Source organism: Tetrao urogallus (genome assembly GCF_951394365.1).
Source record: "Tetrao urogallus genome assembly, chromosome: 2".
Lineage (NCBI taxonomy): Eukaryota > Metazoa > Chordata > Aves > Galliformes > Phasianidae > Tetrao > Tetrao urogallus.
Window position 1 is genome coordinate 54,754,972 of NC_136814.1, and position 26,321 is coordinate 54,781,292.

General features: G+C 37.2%; 1 protein-coding gene across 1 annotated transcript in view; it reads left to right on the forward strand.

Moving 5' to 3' along the window:
* Nucleotides 1-26,321, forward strand: part of AHI1 (Abelson helper integration site 1) — a gene marked incomplete at its 3' end in the record, with an annotated part of 84,499 nt that overhangs the window by 25,416 nt on the left and 32,762 nt on the right. The window contains exons 16-18 of the mRNA XM_079532790.1: nt 161-301; nt 4,684-4,886; nt 16,477-16,594. Coding sequence (XP_079388916.1) covers nt 161-301; nt 4,684-4,886; nt 16,477-16,594 — 462 coding nt within the window. The remainder of the gene's footprint in view (nt 1-160; nt 302-4,683; nt 4,887-16,476; nt 16,595-26,321) is intronic.

The window sequence follows — 26,321 nt, forward strand, 5'->3', positions numbered from 1 at the left end:
ATAGTGTAGGAATAATTTAGCTTACAGCTTCAGAATCATTACCTACTTCAAAAAGGTAAACAAAGTCTTTAAGTGTTTTGGCACTCTGCAAAATACTGCAGTTACTCAGCTGTATCAGATACATTTCCATGATACCAATAACTTTGTTTCACTTCTGCAGGAGATCAGGTGGCAATATATTCTGAACTTTCCTTTACATCTCCACTTCGTGATGTTGCCTTTCATCCACATGAACATATGGTGTCATTTTGTGCCTTTGGTCAAAACCAACCAATACTTGTATATATTTATGATTATAAAGGTACAGTACAAACTCTCTTTATACGTATACATGTAATTTGAATATGGTGTGTATTCCATATGAATATGGAGTTTTGAGATGGTGAAGGGCCTGGTGCATCTCTCCTATGGAGAAAGGCTGAGTGAACTGGGTCTGTTCAGCCTTGAGAAAAGAAGACTGAGAGGGGACGTGATCCAGGTCTATAAATATCTGAGGTGTGGGGGGCAGAATGGCGAGGCCGGACTCTTTTCAGTGGCGAGTGGAGACAGGACAAAGGGAAACGGCCGGAAACTGCAGCATAGGAAGTTCTGCACAAATGTGTGCAAGAACTTCTTTACGGTGAGGTGACGGAGCACTGGAACAGGCTGCCCAGGGAGGTGGTGGAGTCTCCTTCTCTGGAGATGTTCAAGACCTGCCTGGATGCCTACCTGTGCGACCTGCTGTAGGGAACCTGCTGTGGCAGGGGGGTTGGACTCGATGATCTCTAGAGGTCCCTTCCAACCCCTACAATTCTGTGATTCTGTGATTCTGTCATTTTTCTTTACTTCAGTAGTTATTTGCATAGTGTTTGTACTTCTTTTGAAGAAAAAAAAAAAAAATGGTCAATTGGTGATAGTAAATATCCTTATTCGGGGAGATACTAAAACATGACTGGACTTAAGCTGGAACAGGAAATTGAATTAGACACCAGAAGTCTTTCTACTTCAATGATGTGTTATTGTGTGATTCTCTAACAGCACTTCTTGGCATTTAGGCAGCATTGTGCAAATACACTGATCACTCTGAAAGTAATGCCTCCTGTTTATTTCCATGAAAACTGCAACAGGTACAAAGAGCACAATAACACTATTTGATAGAGCAAATTCTCAGCTACAGAACACTTATTTTTCAACTTAGTCACCAGCATTAGCAATGAATTTTCATTACTGATGAACAAGCACCAGTGTTCTGTGCTTGTGAAAATCTGCACCAGTGGAATTGACCCATTGATTCACAAGTGCTGTGACTGCAACTGTTGCTTGGAAGATGTTGCCCCATGTTCATCTTTCATCAATCCAAACATATGGAAGTCAGAATGCACCGAATCCAGACTATACAGTGAGTGTGGTAAGACAGTCCGCAGTTGCCAAGATTGGCAATTTGCTCTTCGGATGGGTATGGGGCCTGTTGTTGTGTTGCAAGAGAAAGGTTGTCTTAAGTTTGAACATTCAGTTTAGTCAGTATCTCAGTGTAGCTGTCAGAGTTCATGGTTTGTCTGGGTACAGGAAAAGGATTTCCCCTTTACTATCCCACAGGACAATGCACATCACTTCACCTGCTGAGGGCTGTATCTTGAACTTTTACTTCAATATGGAATTCATGTCACTACTTGGTACACAACTGTTTTGACTCCTGCTTAGATTGGTGACACTGTGTCTCTTGACTGGTAATGATGCAATCCAGGAAACTGTTATCTTCCTCCTAGTATTAGTTCAATAGCTCCTGACAAACTTGCATAGGGAAATCTTTCTTTTCCTGTGTGATCATGTGTGGAGCCCACGTGGCATAAGCTTTGCAGTATTCAAATATGACCACCATTCTTTCCAATGCATTGAAGTTGATCTGCAGTTCTGTATGCAGTTTCAGTTTCCTGGTTGTAATGTGTCAATTCACACAGATGAGCTGATCTAGACATTCTTCTGGTGAAACAACAATGTCTGGCCACCTGGAATTTGGCACACAACACTCACTACCTCACTGTGTTCACATCTGCTCTTTGGTCTCTGTAAGCATTCAGCAAGTGTCATAGAATCACTAAGGTTTGAAAAGACCTCTAAGTAGATCTTACATTCTAGTCATCCACCTACCACCATTATTTCCTCATTAAGCCATATCACTTAGTTCCACGTCTAAGCATTTCTTGAACACCTCTTGGGATGGTGACTCAAGCACCTCCCTGAGCAGCTCATTGCAGCACCTGACTGCTCTTTTGGAGAAGAAAATTTTTAAATAGCAATAGGACTAGAGTTAATGGCTTCAAGTTGTGCTGGGGAAATTCAGGTTGGATATTAGGAAAGGTATTGGTGGTATGTGAAAGTTGGACTACATGATCTTGGAGCTCTTTTCCAACCTTGGTGATTCTATGATTCTAAATGTCCAACCTGAACCTCCCCAGTGAACCTCGAGGCCATTTCCTCTAGTTCTATTGCTAGTTATTGTGAAGAGGAAGCCAACACTTCACCACAACCTCCTTTCAGGTAGTTGTAGAAAGCATTAACATCACCCCTGAGCCGCATCCTCTCCAGACTGAACAATCCTAGTTTCCTGAGCCATTCCTCATAAGATTTGTGTTCCAGACCTCTCACCAGCACAATTGTCCTTCTCTGGGTGCACTCCAGGGCCTTGATGTCTTTCCTTTAATGAGGGGCAGAAAACTGAATGCAGTGTTTAAGGTGCAGCCTCACCAAAGCTGAGTACAGGAGGATGATCACCTCTCTGCTCCTGCTGGTTACGCTATTTCTGAGGCAAGTCAGGATGCCATTGGTTGATGAATGTCAGTGGGTGTCATTTTTTTCTACACAGAGGAATTCCATTCCATGCTTTGTTTTATATACACTTCCCTGTCAGGTGCCATTTTGTCAGACTGCCCCTCTGTCTGTTACATGGCAACAAAATGTAACAGGATGTTAGCGGGAAGGTTCAGCCTCTACTGCAATACCACCAACATCCACCTCTGACTTCTTGGTCCAGCATAATAGAATAGGAGGCATTATTTTCAGAGCACCTTTTGTATTACTTAAAATCCCCTTGTCAATATCAAGGTGGATTATGAAGCCAAAAAAATAACATTGTCCTGAGAATTAATGAACAGCTTAAAAATTCTCAGTATTTCATATTAGGCTTTGTTACTAAATAATTCTTAGTAGCGTAGAAGATAACTGATATGAGATCATATAGATTTTTTTTTAATTAATGTTAAGCTTCTGATGTGAATATGTGGCAGACAATGTTTATTTCTCATGTTATCTACTTGTTAAAGAGAAGATGGTCAGAAATGCTAGCTGTGAGTTTGTGGTCTGCAGAACAAAATCCAGACTGTCCATTGCACTTTTCTCTGGTTTTGTGTTTTGTAGCTAGCTTTAGCAGTGTCACTATTTCAATTAAGGACGTATTATTAGATTTTGATAGTAGATAATGTGAATGAGAATTAAGCATTAAATCTTGCTCATCTCCGACAGATTTTGTTGTTTAATTTACATTTGTCATGATTGTAGGTTTATAAAGCTAATCCTGACTTCATAACTGCTTTTTAAATAACATGCACTAATGAGATTACTCATATCAAATCTCACAGTTCAAGTTATTTGTCTATTGAACCACTTGACTTTTACAGGAAAGTAAAGCGGAATGACTTTGCAGTCAATATTTAGTGCTAAACTTCAACCTAGTATGGTACATGCATTCTAGAGAGCAGTGGAAAATTTGTCAGTTGAAGGATTCCTTTAAAACAAATTTAGTACTTTTCAGTAGGCAGTGAATCTGTAAAAAGCTAGTAATGTGTGTGCATGTATATTTAGGGATCACACTGATATCACACTGGTAGTTATTTGTATCATCTGACTTTAGCTAAGTCACTGGTGGCAGTAAGATTTTGCATAGGTTGTGGTTTTTTCTACATTGTCTGTTACTAACTTTTTGTTCCTTTTCTGGCTGAAAGCAGACACTGCTTTCAGAAAACAGTCTTATTGCTGCAGTGTTGAAAGAGTTAATCATACAGTAATATTAATTTTAGTCATTGATGCATTTTTTTTCAGACTCCAACAGTATGTGTTTTACACACACCAGAAGTTTTATAAATATCTTGGACAGAAGTTACATGTAAAATTAAACATTAACATTTATTGACTTGAGACCACAGTGTGAAAATTACAAAACTCATGTTATTTGTTTAAATGAGAGAGCGCACAGCTTCCATCGAAAGTATCCTGTTCTAGATGAGTCAGCTGCTTCCTAAGAAGAACTCCTGTACTTATACATGTGTCTAACAAAGAAAATTTCAGAACAGGTGTAACAAGGTTATTTGAACTTACTGCAAGCTATATACTTCCTTGCTTTTGAAAATATTTTGCCAATGTCAGTGTTTCTTTGTGGAGAGTGCCACTGTTTATCAGCAATATCATAATATGAGTGCAGAATGAAAGGTTATCGAACGAAGATAACAGAAGGGAGACATTGTGATCAGGAAGTGTATGGGGAAAGTTTCATGTCTTTTTGAGGTTTTTCTCCTTAGCACTATTAGTACAAATTCTGATGGCGTTTCACTGAAGATGTGACTGGCAAAATGATAGGGGTCACTGAACAGTTTTTTTTCTCTTGACAATGTAAGTCTTCACCTGACACGTTAATATTGGTTGTTTTCACAGTTGCACAACAAGAAGCTGAACTTGTAAAGGATCTCAGCTCATCACTTAGCACAGCTTCTCCAAGAGGCCTGCAAATTAGTAGCAGTTTTTCTGAAATACCTATGCAAAAAAGTTCAGTGATGTCTCCAGCAGATCAGTTTGCCAGTGTTGCAAGAACATCAATGCGAATGCAAAAGCTGAAACAAAAACTTGATTCTGTAATGGTAAGTCATTTTTTTCTAATGTAGGAGTAGGCATTTTTCTCAAAGTTCATATTCTTAACTTATGTAGCATAACATATGTGTATAGTCTTGAGATCTCTTCAGAAATGAATACATATTTCTGTAATGTTGTTGCACCTCTGACTAACTCTTTAGAAGAGATCAATCACATAAAGCTTAATTCTTGTTGTGTTTTTTTTTTTTTTTAAATCAATTACTGGCAGTTAGGAATGGATTTTTTCAACACCCATTGCTGTTCACACTATCTACTCTCTGGATCACTGTAGCTAAACTTTAGGAAGGTTGTTGGTTGTTATTTCTTTTCATCTATTCACCTATAGAACTATGTTTGGCCTAAGAAACAGAAGTTTCATGTCAGGGGACTGACTGTGTAGGGCTCAACTGTGTGGGATGAATTGCCTTCTGTTGGGTGCAGCCATTTCCAGTAAGCTCCACAAAAGCAGTTTGGACCCACTTCACGATGAAACTGGAAATGATCAGAAAAGCATATGGTACCTCTAGAAAACCATTAAGGAAAAATATAGCTGCAAGGGGCAGGAGGCACCAGCAGAAGGTGCAAAGGGAAGCACATGAGGAGGCATATTTGGAAATAGAGAAGAAAGGATTTGAGGAAGAAACATAGAACCATGCACAAATAGAGCTACAGGATGAGATAATGGAAAAAGCACAAAGAGAAGCACAAGAGAAGGTGTGTGAGGACACAAGAGAAAAGATAGGAGTATGTACATCCCTGAAAGAACTGCAACCCGTGAGAAATTCCTGCTGGAGCAGGTACAACTCCTGAGGGGACTTTGGCCTGTAGAGGACCCACACCAGAGCTATTAAAAAGGGTAAGAAACAGTGACAGACCAAGAAATACTGCTAGTCACTAACCCATCTCCTGCACTATGCATTGCTTTACCAAAGGGACTAAGTGTAACACAGCATTAAAATAAGGCAGCTAGAGACTACAAAAAGGGAAGAAGAGATGTTTCAAATGAAGTTGAGGCAGATAAAGAGGAAGGAGAGATGTTTTCTTTTAGTGTTTTTTTTACTGCCTCAGTAGTTTCTCAGTATCTGAATTGGTAATTAAAAGCTTTTGTAATTGACAATAAATTTAAGTAAGCAAAATTCACCAACTTGAGGCTACCTCACTTTTGACAAGAAGGCAAAATATTTCAAGAGTGTGCAGTTATAATTAATATTCACAATTACACGAACTGCATTTGGGTTTCCATGTATTATTTTTCACTTCAAGTACTTTTGAGTGCATGTTGATTTTTACGTAGCCTTAGGCTTTGTCTGCATTAATAATAGTGGTCATTAGATTAAGGTACTTGCTACTGAGGACCCTGTAGCTATTCTCATCAAATTTTAGAGGTTTTCATTAGAATTATATGTAGTCTGGTTCTCTGGCCTATACATCCCCATTATGCTTGTGTTTTGAAACTATCCAAAGGAAAGCTATCTCAGCCCTGTGATTTCTGGACTGCAATCTCTTAGTGGACCTCATTATAAAATGCCATAATAGAGCATGGCTAGTGGTAGCATGTGACTGCTATCTGTACATCTGGCCACACATAAGTAAGCAAGTCTTGTTTATGTTTTGCCTATTTTGTTCTTCTTCCTCTACAAGTGAGCCCTAGTGCCTTGAAGTTTATTATGGGAAATGAGAGACATAGTATGAAGATAATCAAGCGTCTAATTTTGCATTTGGGGAAAGTTCTTTAGAAAGACTTTCAAGGAGAAAAGATTCGTGCTCTTCTGCATGTCTTCATCTGAGGAAGAAGATGGGGATAATAAAAAAAACTCTTGGAGTTTTTTTTTTTTGTTGTTGTTGCAGCAGTTTGATCCAAGAATTCTGGGTTCTCGGAGACAAATCTGTTTTAGTAGAGTCATGTGATAGACTACAGAATGATGATTGTGAGCTTTTAGTATCAGTTTCTGTAAAGTACACTGAGATCTTCTGTCAAGAATTTTGCACTGCGTGTTTCCTGTAGTTAGATGAAACGTTGTAAACTTACTGTGTGTTTAAGAGGATGACTTTCAGCCGCTGTCGTTTTGTAATCCTAACCTCCCATTTATAAATGACAGACCAGTTCAAGATGAACAAGTCCACTGTTAGCAGAATTGTGACCAAAGTCTTGGACAGCATCCTCCAAGCCCTCTGCTCGTGGACCATATATTAGGGACATTTTAGAAAGGTCATCTGAGCCCTTTCACTGCATCGGTTTCTAAACAGTGCAGGATGGCTTTTTAAAAAGTCCACATCCAGTCTGATGTCTGTCCCAGAGCAATGTTGTTTACTGAAACTTGTAGACCTTCCTTGCAGAGATTTATGAACAACTGAGGTCTTGGTTAGAAATTTCTTTTCATCTGAAGGACTTGTGATGCTTATATTTTCAGCAGTCTATCAGGAGAACCAGTAGGGACCTCGTTTCCAGTGAGAAACAGGACATTTATTGTATGCAGCTGCAGTATCTGTCAGCCTTATTAGGAATCTGAATATCTGCTAGGGTGAGTAAGGAAGTTCCACTTGTGCAAAAGTAGAGCCTGGATACTTGCAGCACTTTATTCTTTCAACATAATGATTGTCTAAGTCTTCCATTAGATAGAAACAGAGAAATAACTGATTTGATAAGTGATAACCTTTGTGATTTATCAGCAATAGCAGTAATATTGCAAATTTTTCCGGACTTTTAGATCTTGTTGTATCCAGTAGAAGCCAACCCCTGCCTTGCCATCAGGCAGTTTTAGAGGGCAATAAGGCCTCCTCTGAGCCCTCTCTTCTCCAGACTAATCATTCCCAGGAATGGTGATGAAAGATGATCGCCATGACAAACAACCACAGGCTTTTTTAAAGCTTTATCCCTCAGATAAGTAGAAACCATACCCAACATGTACTTGTGTGCGTGTTCTTGGAACTGTGAATACAATCCTAAATTGTCTTGTGTGCTGATGTTACCATATCATTAGTGTCTGCAGCACTGATGAAGTCATTAACAGCCCTTTGGTAAAACTAAAGAAGACCAGTTCTGTGGTTCTGCCTGAGGTTCTGAACGCTCACCTCATCCCTTCTACTCTGTGGAGACATGTAAGAGTGCAGCATGCCTGCCTTGGTTGAAATCACTGGTATTGTTGTCAGGAGCTGTTGGTAAAGGATGCAGCTGTGTGCATGCAGCACAGAAGTCTGTGAATGGTGATGTTCCCTCACGGGGATTTTTTAAGTTATAAGAGGACGAATTCCATAGCAGAGCAGGACCTCTGTAGCCAGGACACAGATGTGCTGCCAAAAACACCTAGCTGTCCTCCTAAGTCTTCCAAAAACAGCCTTCATCTTTTGAACTTTATCTAGCATTCATCACTGGTCTTATGTTTAGTGATGGTCCTGAAATCAGCAGTTTGCCAATACCACTGGCATAAGATTCTTGCTGACAGAGGAGTTGTGAATGCTCAGCATAAATTGTTGAACAGTATTGTTTCCTTGGGTAGGTAGCACTGCTCTGGGTGATTGAAGAGGTGTGTTAGCACTAGATGAAACAAACAGTTAAGGAGCAGTACTAGAAAGAAAAGCCTTAGCACAGGGAACATCAACAGAAGGAAGGGCTTGTAAAGAGGAGAGAAGGATAGTAAGCAAGAGAAATACAGTTCTTGTAGACTAGAACCGCTCTGCAGTGCGAGGCGCGCAGTAAGTGAGAATGACTCTGGAATATACACAAAAAGTGCGCTACTTCTTCCAGTTAAAGATACTAATGTAGATGCACTTTTAGTTTTACTTTCTTGGAAAGTAGTCATGCATGTAGATTGAAAGACTGCTCGATTCTGCTATGCATGGGAACATTCTACATGATTTTTCAGTGAATCTCACGTGATGCTTCTGCCTTGACTTGCAGGCACAGTATAGGAGGAATGCCTTCCTTTTCTTTGGAGATTTGTTAAAGGTTTGCTTAAGTCATTGTAGTAGATGGTTTTATAGTTTTTAGTAATCAGTCTTCCACTTAAAGTTTTGTTAAAGGAGTTCAGTCTGCACAACTTGGATAAAATACAGTGACTGTTCCATTTCAAGACCATACAGCTTACTTACCACAGCAAAGGTGGCAGTGTCTTAAACCTCCAGTGCAAAGGCACACTCAGATTATATAACCAGTGTAAACAATCAGGTAAAACCAAGTTATTCCATAAGTAGCACAACATATAAAGTATGGTTTCCTGTGGTTTTCGTTTGTCTCCTTCCTGCCTGGATTTTATTGCATTTGATAGAAGTTGTGTTTTGCCAGCTTTTGCCAAGGTTTCTGTTACTGTGTAGACTTATTTGAGCTCTTGTTTTCTATTCTACAATTTGATTTCATCAAACTCACCACCCAGCACCTCACTGCGCTCACACCCACTGTTTGGTCTCCATAAAAATTCAGCATCAGTGAATGTTAATGGGTGCAATTTTTTCTGCATGGAGGAATTCAGTAACACAACACGTTTGCTTCATATACACTTCCATGCCAGATAAAATTTTGTCAGACTGCCCCTCTGCTGAAATCTGTCACACAGCAACAACATGTAACAGAATATTGGTGGGAAGGTTCAACCTCTGCTGTCATACCACTAACCCCCACCTCTGATGTCATGGGCCAGTGCAATAAAATAGGTGGCATTGATTTTGGAGCAGCACTTGTATTACGTATTTCTGCCTTGGGGAATTAATGCTAAGGTTCATTTGTGTTCTCAGAAGTTTTTGATAGAAAAACAATCCGTCTTCAGACATAGAAGGATCACTTAAATGCTTTTCTTTCAGTGTTTATGTACTTAAAATTTCACTTCCGCCTATCAATCAAAATATGTGTTTCTATCTTTTCATAATGAGGGTAATATATGATATGTAAATATGGAGAGAAGTGCTTCTTGTAGAGGTATCCTAGCTGTGAATTTTTTTTTTTATTTTTTTATTTTTTTAGTTTTTTTTTTTTAGTTTTTTTGGGGGGAGGTAAAAAATTCCATGCAATAACTTGAAAGAGAAAAAAAAGATCTTAACAACAGCATCTGTTTATACTCTGTAGTACTAATCCTGGAATCAATTATATGTTGGCTGCCTCATCTCTTAGTACGTGAATGATTCTAAATTAAGGATGCTTGGATTTTCCAGTCATCTTCACAGCATATTTCTGTGTAAAAATACTATGAAAATGTTATAGAAGTGATTGCCAAAATTCTGTTACTCAGATTTTTCAGTGCAATATGTGGAATTCTTTCCTATACACAGAACTACCAATAACTGTTCGGTGGGTTTTTTTGGTTCTTTGACCATATTACTTCACCCGAATTCATCAAGAGAGTAGGTACTGGGAGAACATCCAGAAGTATTCTATCTCAGATTACGTTTAATATATAGAACTTTGATGATTAAGCTGTATGACTGTATTTTGATATCTGATACTTCTGGTATGTACTATTTTTCTTTCCATGACTTTCACTTCATATAAAAAGTATGTCAGGCATGAGAAATGTATTGCAGTCATTTTCTGGCATAAATCTATAGCCATTGTAACTATTTTATCTGAGGATGAATTAAGATGATGATAAGCATTTTAATGTTGTGGATTTTGCTGATTGATCCCTTAATTTTATTTATTAAAATTAGTTTTCTTGCCATTAAAGTTTGTGTAGTATTAAAAAAATGTCACTCACTGTTTGTTTTCTCCCTGCTGAACAAAGATGACAGGGATATCTGTGCAATGTTATTTTTATTCAAATCATATATAGAGCAGAGAAAGCTTGGCTCACTCATACTGGTAAAAGAGAACAGATTATATCTGCCTGTGCAAACTGCCTCCAAATCACCAAAGCGTGGAGAAAGCAGCTTTTGTTAACAAGGACATTTTATGCAAGAAAAGACCATAAATGTACACTGATTCAATTCACTTTCCTTCAACGTGTTGGGTACAGGAGGAACACAGTTTGTGGCTCAAATACTGAAATACTGTAAACCAAGAGGAGTGTGGATGCCCCTTCCTTGGAGATGTTTAAGGCCTAGTTGGATGGGGCCCTGGGCAGTCTGATCTAGTACTTGATCTAGTGGCTGACAACCCTGCCAGTGGCAGGGGGATTGGAATTTGATGATCCTTGAGGTCCCTTCCAACCCAGGCCATTCTATGCTGATTCTGTGATATGTAAGAATAAACATCAATGGATTTTTAATAAGGTTTTGCAAATTCCTTTTATTTTTCTGTTAACTGGAGTAAGCAATTTCTTTGTTATTCAAACAAAAAGAGATTAACTATGGATTTACATTCAAAAGTGCTGCTTTATTATGAGGAAATTGTCAGGGTTTTTTGTTTTTTGGTTTTTTTTTGCTTTCTCTAAATGTGCATTACAGTTAATCTTTGGAGTAAGCAAATGAAGACTAGTCAACATAAATTAGATTACAATTTTTGTTTATGTGCTTCGTTTTAGAAGCAATGTAATGAAATGCAAACTGGTTTCTAGAAATTCACTTTTTTGTGGTCTAGAATAATTGGGATGATAATGAAGTTTTCACCAGGAGGGAAAAAAAAAAACACACACACAAAAAAACACCTTTTGGACATCTCTGGAAAAGCAAAGAAATCAGAAGTTCTACCTAGAAAAAATTTGTGTGGTAGGAAAAACCTAGAGTCTAAGCAAATGCTTTGGTAATAGTGAATTAACGCTGGGAAGGAGTTTACAAATGTCTGAGTATTTACAGAGTTACCTGAATCTGCATGCTGTGTTTAGGATTATGTCCTAATGGCTTTTACCATCAAATGGAGAGGAATTGGTTTCTATACATATTTAACCATCTGTGAGTCAAAGAGTTTCTGTTGTCTGTTTTCTTTAGAAGGAGAAGACAAAAATCTTTGGGTCCATTTTGAATGAAATGCAAGTTGCATCTATTTTCATTTCCATGCAAAGGTTGTTTTTTTTTTTTTAACTAGTGAAGAAAAGTCATGGATTTTTTTTTTTTTTTTTATCCCACTGTATTTTTGATAGCAAGAATCAAAACCAACCTTGATGGAGTCCACAGTTTATGTATAGCCTACAGGATTTTACTGTGCTAAGATACTACTTATGCTGATACCATTGGCCAGTTCTGCTATCTTATGTATTTCCATGCATGTTTGTATGCTGAAGAAATACCAGTTTTCTCCAGACCAGGAAAGATCATACTCTGAGTATGACTGAGTGAAGCTGCATAGCATAGCCTAGAATTAACTGCGTTGTACCTTGAACAAAGAATTTGGTTTTCTTTGTGGCTAAAAGAAAGAAGCTTAATACTTTTAATTCTTAACAACAACAACAAAATCTTAAAAAGGAAGAAAGGTTTTGCGGTAAGCCTGTCATTGAAATGCAGGAACTCTGTGGCGTTACTGAGCAATGGAATATATATAATTGCTGTGAGCTGAGACACATCTGCTACAGACAATGGCTTTGTCTGTACTGAACAAAACTGAAAGAGTAAGAGGTGGTATAGAGCTGGCCAAATTGATTTGACTTGCGAGTAAGCATATATATATGGAAATCTTGCTTTGTATTGATTAGAAAGACCCTAAAATTGCATTCCTATGAAAAAAAAAAAGGTCCTTGTCAGCATGTGAAGTTTTACAGTATTCTGTTTTTTTGTCTCTCAGAATTCACTTTTAATGTAAAAACTAGTTCTACTGAAAGTGCTTATTTGCATAATTTGCATAGAGCTTCCCATACACAAAAAAAAGAGCAATGCAAATCAGCTTTGTTAAAACTTGGCAAAAATTATCTAGGTATCCTTTTATTGCTACAAAAACTACACAAATGTTATAACTTTTAGTTTTACTCAATTCAGGATAGTAGCAAACTGTGTCTTTGATAAAACTGCGGTTTTTGCATGAAGCAAGCAAAGTCTGTTGTGAAAAATAAGTAGATTGATGGTTGGTCATCTTAGCCAACTTTGCTCGTTGTTGTAAAGGTATTTAGCAATGTCTTCCCTCAGCATGAATTTCAAAAAAAAAAAAAAAAAAAAAGTGAAAAATTGCTTCACTCTACTCTGTAGCCTTCTGTGTCTGTTGTAGGAAAATTAATTAATTACTTTTTGTAAAACACCATACTTTACCTAGAAACACCAATGTGAATCATCAGTTCTCATTTTAAAGCTGAATGACTCCTTTCTCTGTTATAATATTGTCAGCAATTTTTTTTTTCTTTCCGGACCTTTTATGAGATTTAAATAGCACTTGTGAGCATGGCACTGAGGTCATAAAAACTCATATTCTGCATTTAGTTCAGATGGGCAGTCTTGTATATTTCACCTGCAGTGAACTTCCCTGCTATTAAGGGGAGGAATGCATCACTCTTGTCGGATTTCTTACATTTAAAATGGAGGTGTCCAACCTTTTGTCTTGCCTCGGCCTCCGTGAGTGAAGAGGAATTGTCTTGGGTTGCATATAAAATACATGATATAGTCAGTGTATGTCATAGAAAACAAGGGCAACAAAAACATAAAATGAGGAGATCAGACACGTATAATTTAAAACTTTGTTAAATCTCACTTTATATATACATAGTGTTTTCTTCCTTCTTGCTTTTAAGGACTTGGAGGAGAATAGTAAGCTAGATCTTGTTTTGTGTTTTTAAAAAGCTGATTTTTCTTAAATCTAAAGGAGCACATTCACTTCTAATGTATGTGTCTAGTGCATTTCATTTAAAAGCATATGTAATGAGTGTTTGGGCAATACAAGAGGAAAATAAATAAACAAGGAAAAATAATAATAAATAAACAGGAAAATAAAAAAATAATTTAATTCATTAAAATGAATTAAATGCTGCACAGGTATATTTTATGTGTGTTTTGTATCGCTCACATAATATGATTTAAGCACCACAATCAAGACAATTTTCTCTTGATTCCCTCCCCCCTCCCTGGGATGAGCCAGAGAAGTTAAGTGTTTCTAAGAGCTAGTTTTAAATAGTTTGCTCTGCCTTGCTTTGTTTGATTATCAAAGGCTGATACATTTTACCCGTCTTTATTCCCTGTTGCATTGGGAATTAATTGTTTGCTGTCAGAGGAATTCCAAAAAGTTTCATGACTATTCTTAACTGGAAAATATACTTTTGTTCTATTGATGATGGAAAAAAACCATAATGTGTGCCCATCACAGAATTCATGCAGGGGACTGATCTTCTAATTTGTCTTCCTGCAGAAATGCCCCCACTGGAGTTAACAGTCAGTAACAGGAGATGAAATACTGGGAAACTGAGCTTCACATGTTTGCATAACAAGGTTGCTTTTCTGTATTTGAGTAAAGACATAAGCTAATGGTTTTCTACCGTATTTGTGTGTATCAGAGAAAACTTCATATTAATGAAACTTAATTGCTTACATATGTAAATTTTGCAAAAAACAGATTGGTTCTGGTGTTGTTCAGAACAGTCCTTGCCATTCTACTTGCATTTCACAATTGCTGCTTATTGACATTCAGCTAAATTGACTAATACCTAGATGTGTTAATGCTTTTATATCATGTCCACTGATTGTTCTGGTTGCCCAGAGATGTGGTGGATGCCCATCCCTGAAGACATTCAAGGCCAGCCTGGACCAGGCTCTGGGCAGCCTGATCTAACTGTAGATGTCCCTGTTCATTGCAGGGGAGTTGGAAGGGACCTTTAAAGGCCAACTCTAAGGATTCTATGAACCTTTCTCTCCAGTTTTGGTATATAGTCCTGAGACTTATATGCAGCTGCTGAGAGGGTACAGTTTTTATCAGGTGCTTCTTTCAGTACAGTGAAATCCATTTTACTACCTAGTATCCAAATATTGTTAATATTAAGGTCTGATATACTAATGCAGAAGAGATGACAGAATCACAGAATGGCCCAGGTTGGAAGGGACCTCAAGGATCATGAATCTCCAAACCCCCTGCCACATGCAGGGCCACCAACCTCCCCATTTAATACTAGACCGGGCTGCCCAGGGCCCCATCCAATCTGGCCTTGAACACCTCCAGGGACGGGGCATCCGCAACCTCTTTGGGCAGCCTGTTCCAGCACCTCACCACACTGTAAAGAATTTCCCACTGACATTCAACCTAAATCTTTCCTCCCCCGACTTCAAACCATTTCCCCTCGTCCTACAGTTATCAGCCCTTTCAAAGAGTTGATTCCCCTCCTGTTTATAGGTTCCCTTAAGGTATTGAAAGGCTGCAATGAGGTCACACCATAGCCGCCTTTACTCCAGGCTGAACAAGCCCAGCTCCCCAGCCTGTCTTTGTAGGGGAGGTGCTCCAGTTCCCTGATCATCTCTGTGGCTCTCCTCTGGAGTACTGTGTCCAGAAGAGATAACAGATATCCTCCATGTCTCAGTCACATTACTCAGCGTACATGATTGGAGCTGTATTACATTCAACTCAGAACATCTGCCAAGGGCCAAATACTTGGCCACTTTTATCGAAAACTGTTGAACTGTTTATGATATGACAGAAATGGTACTTAGACAAATTATACCACTTCCGGAATTGTCTCTGACTCTCTTTGTTCTGGCCGTCTCCATTTGTTTAAATAGAATTTAAAAGCCAATAGATTGAAAATTAGGAAAATGTGACTGTGATATTTTGGCCCCCCAAATGAAGGTTAAGGGTCTGATTAAAGATTACTGAAGCCTAAGGAAATGCATCTCTGATAGTAGGGTTTTAGTTGCATTAAGTGACTATACTACATTATGTAATGGGCTTGATTTTTGAAAGGGTTAACAGTAATGGTTTGTTTAATATAAAATAACTCTCCCCAAAATTTTAGTATTCAAATATTTTTGAAGGGGAAAGTTTCAAATATTTTAAGATCTGTTTTTCCCTCACCTTTGGCCAGTTTACCAAAGGAAGCTAGATAAAACATTTAACAAATAGTGAAATTCTTGATTTGATTATGTGGAAACCTCTGACCGTCATACATTTTGCATAGCCTCTATGAGATAATGTATTGAGTAAGGTTTGGGAAAGGTTTATGCATTGCACTAGCTTCGTGTATCCCAGGAAATACCATAGCAAATCAAATTTTAACTACATTATCTTTGTTATTATGGAAATTATGACTACATGTATTTTTTGTGTAGCTTGCTTGAAGGATGTGTCTGGTATTTTGGATAAAGTATACTTTATTGACTTGCAGAAATAAGTTTGGTGTTAGGACTGATTTAAGACTTTTTTTTTCATCTCAGACTAATATTATGTAATCTCTTCTTAGATGTTGCATTGTTTGAGTACTGAAAAGTGAGAAGTTATTTTAAATATTGCAGTTTATAACTGTATATAAATGCCATTTAATTTTGATATGCTAAGATGCAACAAGATAATTCAGACTTTTTTTTACGCTTTTCACTACTTGAGAATTTTTGTCTCCCAAAAAGTGGGATTTGTTTTGTGTATTTGTCAATACTTTTTCCACAACTAAATGTTAAAAAAACCTACCCACAGAAATCACTATTTGCCATCTGCTTGTCTTGTATTTTTTCCTATATTTTAATAATTCTTTAAAATGAGTAATTGTTTCTCTACATGATATTGCATCAGGTAACCCAGGAAATTACACGTTGGTTTCTGATTTGTCTTTCCTATTACAGACAAGCTCAAATCTCTTGCTTCCTGCTACATCATCACTGTCACCGCACTCCAAACTAAGACTGCCAAACACTTTGAGCACTCCATTGAATCATCTGTATTCTTTCTCAGGTAAAAGCGGTAAGTTTCTTTCTTTATATTATTACTCTCTAGCAAATATGCCAAAACTTCCGTGATATTTTTTTTCTATCTTTATAAATTTTGCTTTGTAGCTCTTCCAGGGAGTGGCTAGTTTGTTAAATGCGATTATCACATTCCACCCGTGAAGGGAGAGATATGTGACCAGATTTGTAAATCCCTTCAGTTAGATTAAGGTGAAAAGCACTTGGAGTCCAAACACAATCATCAATTTTAATGAGAATTTCTACAATGCAATTACCTTAGAAGTATTGGCACTCTTACAGTTGTACTTATCTAAGCTTTGCAGCTAACCTATGCAACTTGATAGAGCCTTGTGTTACTTAGCAGCTTTATTAGACTGGGAAAAAACAGGAGAAAGAGAGAAAGAGATGGACTGAGTAGGTGATCCCTGGCCAGGTACCAGCATTTACCTAGCTAGTGGTGATCCTCTGTCTGTGAGAACGCTCATCCAGAAGTCTCACCTTTTCTAAGGAATTCTTGTATGCCTGCTAGTTTTTGGGGTCCACAATTATTATCAGTTGGTCACTCTGTCCTCCTTGAACGTGGGAATTTGGGCCAGAATGAGACTATCGTATCTCCAAGTGCTCCTTCCTCCAACCACATCCGTGAGCTGTTTGTCTACTGTCATGGTGATGGTTTTATCTCGCACATATTTGAGACAATTCCAAGCATACCACAGACAGAATTTCTTGTAGATCTGCTACAGTGATATTGTATTTTTCTTTAAGTTGTATATCTATTTATTAGTGCTGTAAGTTGCTAGAACAGTGTGTGATTGCCAACTTTTCTTAATTTAACATTGTGTTTAATGTATCTTGAACACAGGAACTGCAAAACAATGAAATCATATATTTAAAATCTTACGTATTAATGTAGGAAACCAGCAATGAGAAAAGTAGTTTATTTAGGAGCAGTACTGCTCAGTAGTCTGTTTGCACTTGGATTTTGTCTACATTTAAGAGATGTTTGTTTTTTTTTTCTAAAACATCTCGTGTTCAAAGATTTTGAGAAAAATATGTGCAATGAACCTGTGTGTTTTTGTGGTGCTTATTTACCACAGTGGAATCTTAGTTTCCAAGCGTTTCTGGTTTTCTATCTTTGAGAAAAGTAAAAAGAAGTCTGTGAAATGGTGACCTGGAGAAAGGTAACAGATTTAAAACGTTGATTGTAGAGAAGGCAATAGTATCTATAATTATACAGAATTATCTCCTAAAGGGAGATCATTTTCTTTGCGAATCATGTTTGGACTACATGATGTATTTAGTAAGAATGAGTCCTTAGCATGTACCAGAAGATGAACCAATCTTGCAGTCACTTTTATCTTCAGCACAAATGGTTAACTACCAATTAAGTTCTTCTATTTTAAGAAAAGAGCTGTTAGAGCCGTAATGATATCCTTGTATTTCTGAGCAAGTGTGTATTGTTTCTAGCACATGAAAATCTTACAGAAAGAGGATACATATTCTGTCTTGTACTTATTCTGTTGTTACTTGTTAAAATAAGTGGTTACAATAAGTGGGCTAGTCCTCTAAAGGACTTGAACATATACTTTGTTTCAAACATGTATATGTAATATTGCTCAAAGCAGCTCTCTTGGAGCTCGCAGAAGAGCAAACGTGTTGATGGAGAATTCTTAAATAGCATGCTCAAACAGATACGTGCTGAGATGTTTGTGTGCTTCCAATGTAGTTGTTGCAGAAAATGACTAATATCGCAACAAAATCCTCAGATACAGAGTGTTAATTATGGAGTAGAAGTATAGTAAAAAGAAATACATTTTAATGGGCTTTCTTCAGTCAATGAAGGCAGTAAGAAAATCAAGTTTTCTAAGGGAAAAAGACCATGAAGAATTCAGTGGCACGTGAATGAAATAGATTTCCTGTAGGAAAATTTGAACAAATCCTAAATGACTTTTATCTGTCATTTTGGAGACTTTCAAGTTCTACTGATGTGACAGAATTGTCATCTTTGAAATGCAGGAGTAAGCTCTACTCACCTAGTTAGTCTTTTGTTATTTAATGTGCTTTTAGCTATGAACTGCTAATTTAATTTCACTTTTGGACATGATACAGTATATACTAAACCAGATCTACTTATTTGTAGAATGTGCTGGAAGAAGAAAACCTTTTTTTTTCTTTTTTAAATGTACATATGCACTATTTCCGTATCGTATAATAATATGGCATCATTAATTGCCTGTAATATAGGAACCACTCACTTTTATTTAATGCATGTTAGCCTCTTCCTGAGGGTTATGCTGGCTGTTACTCTCTCCTCCTCACATTTTCCTGTCACCTTTTTGCTGTGTATGTAATGCATCTCCAAATAAATTGCAGAATGCCCATTGCAGTGGAATCCATTAACTCTGTACCTGCTATATGTTCTTGTTCTATTAACATTGCAGTTACATCTTGAGATATGGACAGTATGGTAGCCTAGGTACATGCAGCACTTTATTATTTTAACATAACAAGTGTCTAGGTCTTCTGTTAGGTAGAAACAGTGGAAGAACTGATTATTTAACTTTGTGACTACCAGCAATAGCAGTAATACTGGAAATCTTTACTGACTTTTAAATCTTGTTATATCCAGTAGAGGCCAACCCCTGCTTCTCAGTCAGGCAGTTGTACAGAGCAATAAGGCTGCCTCTGAGCCTTCTCCAGACTAAGTAATCCTAGTCTCCTCAGCCACTCCCCATAAGACTTGTGCACCAGACCGTTCACCAGCTGTGTTGGCTTTCTTTGAACATGCTCCAGTGCCTTAATGTTTTCCCTATAGTGAGGGGCTCAAAACTGAACGTAACACTTGAGGTGCAGCATCATCACCAGTGCCAAGTACAGAAGCAGAAGATGTTGGAAAAGCCACCACAGGGATAATTGTCTTGTGGCAACCAAGCATTCATAGTGATATGACTTTTTGATCCTTCAATTTCAGTTCTTCCTGTTATTGTGAAGCAAAATTCACCAAGCATTGTCCTGTTCATCCATTAATAGGGAAAGTGAGACTGGTTAATTTTGATAAAACAAGTTGAAAGTTGCAAAAGCGCTAGCTTTCGATTGTCAGTTTACTGATGTTAAAATCTTCAATGTTTTTGTTTGCCTTGCCTCCTTAATATTTTAAGCATTTTTGGATAGTGAAGATACTCTCCTACACACAAAGACATGGTTTTGTAGATGTCATACCGTGAGAAACTGGCTTACATTTTATGGCTGTATTCAGCAGTGTCTCTTCAATAACTCTCACTGTGTTCAGAGACTGTTTTCTGAAATAAATTCAGTGTTATAAGTAATTATAATAAGTGGTGACCCTAATTGTTAACTATGTGGGAGACTGAAACTCAACTATAAGTATTGCATAGATCCTTTCACTAAAAACTTGACTTCAAAAACCAGTTAATTAAACTTGCTTTTAAAAATTAATTACATTATGTGCTAGAAACGTGATGGTTCTTGTATCTTGAAAAAATCTCAAAAACAAAAAAATGTTTTGGCAAGGTTGAGAATAATTAGAAATTTTCCTCCATTAACACAACTGACAGTCAAAGGTGTTTTCCACCTATATAAAGCAAGAGCTTCAGAGTGGTCTTGCTCATTCTCTGAAGTTGTAAGCAAAGCTGACTTTGTATTTAAGTCCTCCGTTGTATTTGATAGACTGTTCAATATTCGTCTTTTCAATCGTAACTGGGCAGTAAATTTCTGTTTTGGACATGAAAAAACATTTTTGCGTTGATTAAAGACTTTTAAAATTCACTTTTGTAGAAGTAGACTTTAAATCAAGTACATCACGTAACAAAATTCACATTTTTGTGGAGTCACTGAAGTGTAAAAAGTTATATCCTTACAGATATGTTAGTATCACACCTTTTTTTTTTTTTATTTTAATGTTTTACATTTCTTTCCCAATGCTATAACATCTGTCCAAGGAGGTTGTGGATGCCCCATCCCTGGTGGCATTCAAGGCCAGGCTGGATGTGGCTCTGGGCAGCCTGGTCTGGTGGTTGGTGACCCTGCAGCACACTCTATGATCTTTGTGGTCCTTTTCAACCCAAGCCATTCTATGATTCAGTGCTACCATTACAATTCCTGGAGACTCTAATGATTTATTGGTTTTTTGGCAAATATTTTCCTTACTTAAAACGTAATTCTGTGAAGCAAGGATGTGTATAGAAAGCAGGTTCAGTGTGGCCTTACTCTTTGCAACTGTGAGGAAGAAACTACAGACTTATGGAAACTATCATTAAAAATGTATCAAATGAACAATGAATTCAGTTTTACTATTAGAGTAGCTTACTTCACTAATGTGAAAATAAACAACAGTTCATTAACTTGAAGAGACTGAAGAGATATTAAAGAGGTGACAGAATGCATATGAATTGAAGAGTATATGTATGCTGTGTTGTCCCAGTACAACATGCAGTGCAATATTTGTAGTGTATCTCTGATGTTTGAACAGAGTTTGGTGGCATTTTCAAAGAGAACTGAAAGTGCTGGTTAACAGACAGAAGATGACTTAAGTGAAAACATGCCGTACAGCCAGTAGCAAGCACTGCAGGCTTTCCCACACTGCTGTACAGAAGTTATATAATGCCAACCCTGAAGGACTGTTTCTGTTTAGTGGGAGTGCCAGTACAAGTGCCATTTAAGAGGGGTCTGTTTACAGGGACCTGATTCATGCAAGCAAACTGCATGGCATGGGCATCACTGAATGTCTTTTTATATATATATATCTCTCTTAGCATTACTGTAAGTACTGTACTTTAACAGATTTTATATTAGAAATAAAATCTCTGTTTTTGGTTTTTTTTAAGAAATAATTTAAGTGTGTATAAAAGATTTACTCTGAAGAAGATGAAGTTAAACAAAGAAATCAGTTTTGTCTTGAAAAATCTGGGCGGATGCAGTCCCTGTTAAACTTCAGTGTGTGCTGCCTTATTAGTTCACCCCAAAGATTAATTTAGATTCACTGTGGTGAGAAAAAGTGCTTAAGCCTGAGTGTTGTACAGGAAGTCTTATACAGGAGCTATGGAAATGGTATAGCAGTTTGCCATAATGTTCTAGTTCAAGTGAAAGAAATTTTGAGTTGCTTTGAGATCCTTATTTTCAGTCCTGCATCTTAAAATCATGTCAGGCTCATTCTGTGGTGAAGACTTCCAAATACGTACCAAATAGTTCCAAATAGTGGGGTTACTGAACCATGTTTATTTCAAAGGTTTGAATGTAATGCAAGATACTAAGGGGAACAAGCAGGTAATGGCGGATAATATTTTTCTTTTTTTTATACATTAGAATATTATGAAAGGGAAGTAGATAATGTGTAAGAAAAGAATGAAAAAAATGATACTTACACAAAAGTTTTCGTATTTTTCCCCCGGTGATCTGATATTTTCTTTTTAATCTTTTCCTATTTATTCTTAGTACTTCAGAGAGAGAGCTGCAAGCTTCCTTTTCACCATGGAATGATCATAACATTACATTGAACTCACAAACATTATGGATGAAAATAACTATTATAAGAAATAACAGAAAACTAGCACTGAATTTAATAAATTTTATTTTATTCCCTAGGTTTTTGCCTTTTTTGTTGTTGTTGTTTTTTCCTAATAAGCAAAGATAATGTCTTTAAATTCAATAAAGGCTGTATTTTAATAGTAGGGCACTGCATAGTTTTGGATTCAATTGCTAGAATTTCTTTTTATTCTCAAAAGAAGATAAGAACTGAGTAGAGACAAAGTGCCAGCTAAATACACACATCAGATTTTCGGCAAATGTGAGCTGAGATATCTACACTGAAGCCAGGTAAAAACAAAGCAGAACATTGAGTCTAAAATGCTTATTATGTATGTCTACATGTTAATTTGAATAGGAGTTCCCATGGGGAAAATGGTTCATTTTATTGTGTTCTTATCTCTCACCTTGCGTTTAGGGACAAGATATTAAAGAGAGCAGAGTAAGAAAAGATTTTTTTTTTTAATTGAAGAGTACCAGGACAGAGCTGCATCTTTGCCATGGCTCACAGGCTGCTCAGGAAATTCTGCAGGGAAAGGAACTTCACAGACCTCTGTAGCCCCCTCATACTGTGCCCCCACTATCAGTTGCCAGTGTCAGAGTTTTGGCCCAAGGCACAATTATAGGACCTCAATTTAAAATAAAAGATCTGAGTGCTTACATTTATAAAATGAATAGTAAGAATCCTTTTGTAATTTGAAAACAAAAGATGTATAAATAGATTCATCAAACCACAAAAATTTTCCAACAGGATAGTGAAGACACAGAGACAAAACCATTAACGTTAATGACAATCTAGTTCTTCAGTTTTAAAAGGTTGGTTATCCAGTTTCCTCTGTCTGATTGATAAGATGTTATAAATGTCAGAAGAGTTTGTATTTTCTAGTTAAACTTGCAAGAATTGTTTATACTGAGATCAAAGATACACATGTTCCTTTATTATATGTTCTTTTTCATGTTTCTTCTAGGCAAGTTAATTAAAATATTTCACTAAAAATTACACCAAACACATAGCACAATAACAGCAATCTTTGAAGATTCCAAAAACTTTATCAAAAGAACACCATTTATATTTACTTGAAATTGGTGTGTTAAGGTAATTACTGCTGTGCCTTCAGGGTAAAGGAAGCGCTCTCAGCCAAATTATACAAGGGTGTGGATTAAATGGAGCATTACTCTCTGTTTGGCAGCAGCAGGTATAGATTGCAAAATCAGGGTGTGACGTAGTACTGTAGAAGGTCTCTGCCAAAAGTGATTTGGCCTGAGTGTGCCCTTACTTTCTCAATTATATGGATCCTAAAACAACCAGATCTAATTAATTCCTAAGTAGAGAGGTCTTGTTAACTGTTTTCAGTCTGAGCTTGTCTGTATTTTTGGAACTATTCAGGCATGAGAAGGTACATGTTGACAAAGTGGATGCTTAAATGGAATTGTAGCTGTAGAGATGGAAACACTTCTGCCAAAGAGCTGTTGCAGTGGAGTACCAACTCTGCCTGGAAGTAAGTTGTCAGCAGGGTTGCTCTGTGTGTAGAAATAAGCATGCATGAATGAGGTGATCCAATTCATCCTTCTGTGTATTGCTCCAGTCCTTCTGTTCTTATCATTTCCTGAGGAACTGAAAGGACTATACAAAAGAACTGGTGCACAGGAGGCAGACATCTCCCCCAGAGGGGACCTGGGTCTCTTGATTTCGTTCTCTGTTTTGACAAGTACTCTTAAAAATGTCGTTGTTTTTAAGATGTGTTATTCATTCTTTGTTTGCATAGATACTTCTTTGGCTATTTTAAATAACTTTTCTTAATTTTGTAGATTTTTTTTTTTTTAATCTGTGTGAAACAACTGAACTTTCATGGATTCAGGTGCGGCTTGTTAACCTCATTGCTGAAAATCAAGTTCAGTCAGAACCAACTTCCCTTAGGTGACCAGTTCTTTTAGTACAGTGCTTTTCAAACTAACTTTGGATATCTGTGGGCCATATTACAGTCTGCAATTTATGCATTGTTTCTGGGACCAATGTAGCTCCTTATGGCTTGGTACCAGTTCTGTTAGTCTGTAGAAACTGATGGTAGAGGATGCTGAGAAAGCATGAAGAAAAAGTACAGAGAAATGAGGGCCTGTATGGGTGGGTAACTTATACCTCGCTGTTGTGACTTGGTAATATTTACAAAGCTGGCCTCAACATGCTGCTTTGATCCAGATGAAGTGAGAGTTTCACCAGAGCTTGTCTCCTCACTGTTGGCTTGCTTTCTTGCTCACTGGAGGTTGTAAGGAACAATGAGTGACTTCTTGTTTGCTTCAAAGGAGGTGACAGAATCACCTTAGAACTCTGCATATCGCTTCTTCAAACTTTTATTTTGGAGTTTTCTGTCACCTTAAGGCACACTCAAAAGAAAGAACAGGTTGCACATGTTCCTTCCTTATCTTTCAACTCATAAGTGGGACTTGGTCCCCTCAGTCTTTACTTCCTCCTTTTCTCTTAGAAGATCCAAATGCCACGTAAGCAACTTAAAAAAAAAAAAAAAAAAAAAGAAAAATGCAAGCAGAAAAGGTCTTTAGAGTATTTTCTGATCACTTGACCCCGGGCCTAGCTCCAACATGCGAGACAGACCTTTTGCACAAGGCTTTTATTCAGGCTGAATAACAAATAGTGTTTGAAATGCTGCGTATCTTATCTGAGGATTGGTTGCACTTTGTGGCATCCCCATTCCCTGTCCTGTCATTATCTCTTTTTATGAAAAAGGGACACTGTCTCTACGTCAGAGGTAGCATCTGTTGCCTCTCTGCTTTTTAATTTTCTAGATTTACTGAGATATGTTACAGTGATACATATAGATTGATGCAAGTCTTTCCAGAATCTGTGTAGAGCCTGATTCTGGCCAAAGGAAAAAGGCTGCTGCAGCTAGTATGCCAAAGAATAAAACAGAACGTTGTAGCTTACTTAATGCATGTTGAACATCTTTTGTTGTGATAAATGGAGTAATAAAAGGACATGTTTTGAGAATTCTTTCATGTAACTTCTGTTTTTCCCCATCCCCCAGTACAGCATAAGAAGCAAATCCCCCAGCCTTTTTTCTGATATGGACTGTAACAGCTTAGATGGACTTTGTATGATGTTGTATTTTCTGTTATTTTTTTTGCACGAAAAATAGAGAAGCTTTGCTTCCCTACTCCTTGCGTCTTTAAATTTTTATTTTGGGTAACCACATTTAAGTTGAGTTTACCTCTATAGTAATATTAACAAAGTCCTTGAGGTTTTTTGTTTTAGGCTGTCTTGAGCAGCAAGGTCTTACACCTTCCGTGTTTATTCAGGAGAATCTGCTGTAGCGAAGCTCTTGTTAACTTCCTACAGCACACATTTCTCTTTGAAGAACTTGTGTTGTGAACTAGATGCAACCTAAAATTGACTTAAAATTTACTTATTTTAAGGACTCCAAGTCTCACTGAGCTGGAATTTTTCATTCTGGAAAGGAATTCAGAATTTTTGTTTTGAACTACATATAAATAAATTTGTGATAAGTTTTTCAGCTTTTGTGTTCATCTGTTCAGTCTTAAAATATTTTACAGCTCCTTTCTAGTTGCTTCAAATTTGACTTCTTCTGTACTAAAAGCTGAATCATATGAAGTATAATTGTGCTACTTTTTCTTGGAGAGTCTTGAAGTGTACTACTTATGTAATGGGCATTTAACATATTGTGTGTACCTTGATAGCAATGTTTTATCAGAAAATTGTCCTTGTGCTATGGTGCATAAGGACTCATCCATCATTTTACCTAATCATATATGCAAAAGATTTTCAGTGATTGAATTTGTGGTTTAAATTAAGGATCTTCCTGTAAATCATCTTCTCTTCTTACCAAAAACAAATCCTTTTCAACGTAAGTTCCAAGAAACCTGCAAAGAGAACAAGGTGTGTCTGGAATTGTCTGTATCACCAGTGTTTGAGCTGATAGTTTGGGCATGTGCAAATGTGGAGAGGCCATCTAGGAAGATCTAATATCCGTGTATTTTTATGTGAACGAGCCTGTTAAGGTATATGCTTTCACAGTCCCAAACTTTGACAATGCTAGTAGATGGTTTTCTTTGTTTTTCCTGGTTGTTTGATCTTTTCAAATTAATAAACTTTTTTTGTAGCAGTTAGCAGTGAAGTCAGTTTTAAAGAAACCCAGGTATCTTTAATAATGCACAATGTATAGTAATGGGTT